Consider the following 6,937-nt stretch of genomic DNA (forward strand, 5'->3'; position numbering starts at 1 on the left):
TATTTGATTACTTTAGAGTATAATAATAATCGTAATGCAAAACCCTAAAGTCAAAACTTGATTTTATTGGAAGCTATAAGCCTTGCACAATTCAAATCATAAATGTAAAGCCATATTTGGACCCATCTTCATAGACTTCATTAACTTTATTCTCTCGTGCATTTGAAAATCTAAGACAGTTTTTTTCTTTCTTTCTTTTTTGTCGAAAGAGAGTTTTTTTTATTGGATAAAATAAATCCAAAGGAAAGTTAGACCAATCAATTCACTTGCTATATATAACGTACGTCAACATGAATTGTAGTTTTTTTACGTGAAAGTTGGAGAAAAACCTGTTTCACCTTAACAATTAACTCATCTTCCTCCTCGTCGTACCGGCGGCGCCACCCTCCTCTTCAACCCTCAGAACCACCACCACCATCACTGATACAAAATTGGGAATGCAAACGCATCCATAATCTTCCCCCACCGGGACACCAATGAGACTTCATCTGCCATAGAAATGATACCATTGTTGCGTTAATGTTTTGATCGAATAAACATGAATATGTGATGATCAAAGGATCAATCGCATTTCATTATTGACATTTGTTGAAAGACAAAAACCCATCTTTGATTGGGATTTTCTGAGGTGGTGGGTTTCTTCAGTTTGAAGGTGTTTGATCAGGTTTTGGAGGTTTGGGGGGGGCCTTGGCCATGGCGGCAATTGTGAAAGAGATCCTGGCAAGGCCAATACAATTGGCAGACCAGGTGAGCAAGGCCGCCGACGAGGCCCAATCTAACAAACAAGAGTGCATGGAGCTCAAATCCAAGACTGAGAAGCTCGCCGGCCTCCTCCGCCAGGCAGCACGTGCGAGCAATGATCTCTACGAGCGCCCCACGCGTCGCATCATCGACGAAACCGAACAAGCCCTCGACAAGGCCCTCACCCTCGTCATCAAGTGCCGAGCCACCGGCCTTATGAAACGTGTATTCACCATCATCCCCAGCGGCGCCTTCAAAAAGATCGGTCAGCTACTCGACAACCACATTGGCGACGTGTCGTGGCTCCTCCAAGTCTCAGCCCCTGCCGACGACCGTGATGATGAGTATCTAGGGCTTCCCCCGATCGCCTCTAATGAACCGATCCTCTGCCTTATCTGGGAACAGATTGCGATCCTCTACACTGGCTCGATGGAGAAGCGATCTGATGCGGCAGCTTCTTTGGTGTCGTTGGCGAGAGACAACGACAGGTACGGGAGGCTGATCATTGAGGAAGGCGGGGTGCCTCCGCTGCTGAAGGTGGCGAAGGAAGGAGGAAAGGAAGGGCAGGAGAGCGCCGCCAGGGCAATTGGGTTGTTGGGAAAGGACCCCGAAAGCGTCGAGCAGATTGTGAACGCCGGCGTCTGCCCAGTGTTTGCGAAAATCCTCAAAGAAGGCCACATGAAAGTCCAGGCGCTCGTTGCTTGGGCGGTCTCCGAATTGGCGGAGAATCATCCGAAATGCCAAGACCCTTTTGCGCAAAACAATGTCATCCGATTGCTCGTGAGTCATCTCGCTTTCGAGACGATTCAGGAGCACAGCAAGTACACTATCCCGAGCAAGGAACAAATGTCGTTGCACTCGATTGTGATGGCGAGCAACAACAACACGGAGCATCAGACGGCACACCCGATAACTGGGAATCAAAACATGTTTAGTCAGATGCAGAATGTTGTGAAAAGCACAATGGCTATGAACAATGAGGGTCCGGCTCCCCTCGGCTCTGGTCATGCCCAGGGGAAGCCGACTCAAAATAACAATCACCAGAACCTTCATCATCCGCCTCCGAGTCACCACATCGCGAGACCGCACAATCACCACGTGGCACTGTCCGGGGCCAGCATCAAGGGGAGGGAGTACGAAGACCCCGAAACCAAGGCGGAGATGAAGGCAATGGCGGCGAGGGCGCTATGGAAACTTGCCAAGGGGAATGCGAGTGTTTGTGGTAGCATCACGGAGTCAAGAGCGCTTTTGTGTTTCGCTGTTTTGCTAGAAACAGGTTCTTGGGAAGTTCAGCAGAATTCGGCCAATGCGCTTATGGAGATCACCGCGGTGGCAGAGCAAAATGCGGACTTGAGGCGGTCGGCTTTCAAGCCGACATCCCCCGCCTGCAAAGCAGTGGTCGAGCAGCTGCTGAAAATAGTCAAAAAGGCAGACTCCGACCTGCTTGAACCGTGCATCCAAGCGATCGGAAACTTAGCAAGAACTTTCAGAGCGACGGAGACGCGATTCATTGGGCCATTGGTGAAGTTGCTCGACGAAACAGAACCGAATATCTCTACAGCGGCTGTGATTGCACTGAACAAGTTTGCATGCACTGAGAATTTCCTCCACGTAAATCACTGCAAAGCGATTATAGAAGCTGGGGGAACCAAGCATCTAATTCAATTGGTTTATTTTGGGGAATCCGGGGTGCAGATTCCGTCATTGATTCTGCTGTGCTACATTGCGTTGCATATTCCGGACAACGAGACGCTTGCTCAGGAGGAGGTGCTGATTGTGCTAGAGTGGTCGACAAAGCAGGCTTATCTGGCGAATGAACCGTCAGTCGAAGAATTATTACCGGAAGCTAAAAGTAGGCTGGAGCTTTATCAGTCTAGAGGATCAAGAGGATTTTATTGATGTAACCAAGTTGTACAATATTAATTTTTTAGGGGATATAACACAAAAAACTAACCTCATTATTAACTCTTGACTGCTTTGTTTTTGTTTCATCATTCTCTTAAGATGTGCATACATATGTGAATTAGGTTTTAGGCCAGCGCTAGTTGCTGCATTTTAGTTTCTAGGTCATTTTTCTTTTCAAGTTTCTTCATTGTTCAAACTGAACTTTCTGTTGAAGCTGTAATGTAGTTCGAATTGACAAATGTTGTTCATTTCTATATACAAATACAATTGTTGCTCCTTTTAGGCTTATTTTAGCTACGTCCCTTATAACTCGATTTTAATCTCACCTTACTCAATAAAACTCAAAAATCACTAATTTAGTTCTGAAAAAAATTTTGGGTCAAAATTTTTTTAAAAAAAATTCTCATTTTTTCCTATAAATACCTTAGTCATTCCTACACCATTCCTCACAAAATTTTCACCATTTCAATTCTCATATTTTCTTTCCTCTTCCAATAATCTTTCCTTCAATTTTTCAATAATTTTCAAATGGCCTCATCTGCAATGAAAGGTAGGGCTTGAACCTGAAACAAAGATGAAGCTCTTTGCAGGGCTTATAGATGGGTGTCAGAAGATAGTGTAAGAGGGAGTTCTCAAACAAGTGAAGGTGTTTGGACTCGTGTGTCCAAAAAATACTTAGAGTTCTACGAAGGCACCACTCCACCCAATACCCGAAACCACGAGAGTTGTTCTTCGAGATGGAAGAAACATCTTCATCCAAGTTTGAACAAATGACATCAAGCACTGTTAGTAGCAGCAAGTAGACATGAAAGCAGCGCCAATTACTACGACGAAGTAAGTGTTTTCACAATTTATTTTAAATATTTACTTATATTACATTTAATTTCATAAATTAAATTCCTTTAATTTTTGTAATTCTATTTAATTATATTACATTTAATTTTATAAATTAATTTCCCTTAATTTTTGTAATTATATTTTCTAGGTACGCCAAGTGGAGGACTTGTATATGGAGGGCAGCTCGAAACCCTTTTAGTTTCACGGTTGTTGGGAAATATGTAAAGGGTGGGTGTTATTTGAAGATCCACCTCAACATAGAGTAGGTCCTACACCGGTGTTCAAAAATGTATCCTTAGCTGTAGATATGAATGAAGATGGATCTCCTACCATTCAACAAACAAGGGTAGAAAATCCGTCTTCAGGTGAAGGTTCCATACCTAGGGCTATGGGACAAAACAAGGCCCGAAGGTTGAAGGAAAAAGGTAAGGCAAATGATGATCACACCAATCAACAGGAAGTGGCGGCCTCATTGCGATTAATGGTGGAGCAAAATGCCCTTGTCGCAGAAGAAAGGAACCGTAGGCATGAAGAATGGGCTAAACAAATACAATAAGAGATGGATGATAAGAATATAGAAATGAACACTTCAAATTACACTCTAATGAGTAAAGCCTATTTTGATAGGGGGAAAAAAAAAAGAAATTATGACCCGGCAGTAGTTGTTTACCTCTGACTATACTCCTACAATGGCAGATGATGAAGATAATGATGATTTTAGATATTAAATTTAAGTTGTTGTAGTTTTTAAATTTTAGTTGTACTTTTTAAATATAAATTGTTGTAGTTTTTAAATTTCAATAATAAATTATGTTTGGCCATATGGCTCTTTGACCCTCGGTTGGAGACGGTTTTTTGTGACAGGGCTAAAACGAGTCATATGGCCCTTCGGCCTTCGGTTGGGGATGGTAAGAAATATGGACATGCACTGTTCATTAAAATATTAATTTCTTGGAGGGTCAAAGGGCTAAAACGAGCCCTCTGGCCCTTCTTCGGTTAGAGATGGTCTAAGGGATCCTTTAATGGGCCTTGTAGTAAGGATCAACTGATCCAAACACCAAATTTAGGTAAAATTGTTTTACTAACTATGGCTAGTAGTGATCCACTCTTAATCCACCATTTAAAATTTTCGGGATATCACATTGAAAATTACATGTTTTAAAATTGTTCCATCTCCATAAATAATGGATTAATCTATTCTAGTGATTAGGACTTTTCTCTTCAACTCACTATGTCCCAAATTCAAACCATCACTTGTCCCTTCAGTTTAGCTTAGGAGTAGTAATTAATGTTAAGTAAGGCACATTTGGCCTCATTAAAAAAAAATAGTTTTAGACCAAGGACTTCTTTTGACCTGCTGATCTCTACAGAAAAGGATCCTCATCAAATACTTTTTCTGGGGATCCTAGGGATCCCATGATCGGGACCGTCCATCGTAAATCGTGCGTTCAGTTTTCGTTAGGTACTATTTATATTTATTTTAAATTTTAAATTTTAAAATGATTTCTGACCGTACGATATACGATGGATGGTCCCGATCATGGGATCCCTAGGATCCCCAAGAAAATGATCTGACCAGGATCTTTTTCCTTCTACAACCGAACGCTCATTCCGACTTATGAGGATCCTCTCCGGACCCTGTTTGTGAGGATTCTGAGAATTCTCAAATCGTGTCCGTTTATCGTATATCGTGCGGACAATTTTCGTTATGCACTGTTCATATTTAATTTTAAATAAAAATATTTAAAATGATTTTTAATCATACGATATACGATGAACAAACACAATTTAAAGATCTTCAAAATCGTCACAAAAAAATCCAAAAAAGACCCTCATTCCCTTCCGACAACTTTTCGACCTCTACAACCGTGCGCTTGTTCAAAAAACTTTCTGAACCGTTGTCTCATGAGTAGACCTGGCATTCGTGTCGTGTTTCTCGTGTTCGTGTCGTTTTCCTGTCATACCCGATAGCTTAACAGGTCGTGTCGTGTAATACCTGTTAAAGTAAACGGGTAATATGACCCGACCCGAAATCAACCCGTTAATATTATCAGGTAATATGACCCAACCCGTTACCCGTTAAGAAAATTATATTTTAAATCAATAAAAATGAAAAGAAAAACATAATTTGACCCAAAAAAATGTAAAACATAATACTAAATTAGTATATACATACTAAATTTCGGAGTTGACCCCTTAATGAAAGTTGTAAAGCTTTTCATTACGAGTGATTATATTTTTCACACTTATTATTATTAATTTTTCACTCAAATAAATAACATTGTTCATGAAATTTGGAGGGTTTTAAAAATCTACACTTATTTATACTTTCATCAAGTATAACATAAGATTTTATGGTATCCACTAGTGTAAATATTTTAAATTGAAGATCGAATTCATTCATTGTATTCATATAGGGTCAATGAGTGCAGCTGTAAAAAAATCATCAAAATCGGAGTTAAAATAACAGTTAAATCGTAATTTTTCGTTTATAACCGTCGAAAAGTTTTGTCTTATTACTTGATCTCTGAATGTTTGTTTTTTTGCAATTTTTGGCGTATGCGATCTTGAAGCATATATAAACAAGTTTGACGGTTGGATCGTTGAAATTAGTTTCGTAGGATGCGTATCCCATCAAAACGATAGATTCACTAACACTTAAGAGTTTATTTATACTTTCATCAAGTATAACATAAGATTTTGTGGTATCCACTAGTGTAAATATTTTAAATTGAAGATCGAATTCATTCATTGTATTCATTTAGGGTCAATGAGTGTAGCTGTAAAAAATCATCAAAATCGGAGTTACAATAACCGTTAAATCGTGATTTTTAGTTTATAACCATCGAAAAGTTTTGTCTTATTACTTGATCTCTGAATGTTTGTTTTTTTGCAATTTTTGGCGTACGCGATCTCGAAGCATATATAAACAAGTTTGACAGTTGGATCGTTGAAATTAGTTTCGTAGGATGCGTATCACATCAAAACGATAGATTCACTAACACTTAAGAGTTTATTTATACTTTCATCAAGTATAACATAAGATTTTTGTGGTATCCACTAGTGTAAATATTTTAAATTGAAGATCGAATTCATTCATTGTATTTGCTTAGGGTCAAGGAGTGTAGCTGTAAAAAAACATCAAAATCGGAGTTAAAATAACCGTTAAATCGTGATTTTTCATGTATAACCGTCGAAAAGTTTTGTCTTATTACTTGATCTCTAAATGTTTTTTTTTTTTGCAATTTTTTGCGTATGCGATCTTGAAGCATATATAAACAACTTTGATGGTTGGATCGTTGAAATTAGTTTCGTAGGATGCGTATCCCATCAAAACGATAGATTCTCTAACATTTAAGAGTTTATTTATACTTTCATTAAATATAACATAAGATTTTGTGGTATCCACTACTGTAAATATTTTAAATAGAAGATCGAATTCATTCATTGTATT

The 6,937-nt window shown here is 39.3% G+C and overlaps 1 protein-coding gene across 1 annotated transcript; it reads left to right on the plus strand.

Moving 5' to 3' along the window:
• The first annotated feature begins 693 nt into the window (after nucleotides 1-693).
• LOC103966243 lies at nucleotides 694-2,640 on the plus strand. The gene has a single exon (XM_009379401.3). The coding sequence runs from the start codon at nucleotides 694-696 to the stop codon at nucleotides 2,638-2,640; it is 1,947 nt and encodes a 648-aa protein (XP_009377676.2).
• Nucleotides 2,641-6,937: the final 4,297 nt, after the last annotated feature.

Source organism: the organism of the source record quoted next, unplaced genomic scaffold (genome assembly GCF_019419815.1).
Source record: "Pyrus x bretschneideri cultivar Hongxiangsu unplaced genomic scaffold, Pyrus_bretschneideri_v1 Contig7, whole genome shotgun sequence".
Classification (NCBI taxonomy): Eukaryota; Viridiplantae; Streptophyta; class Magnoliopsida; order Rosales; family Rosaceae; genus Pyrus; species Pyrus x bretschneideri.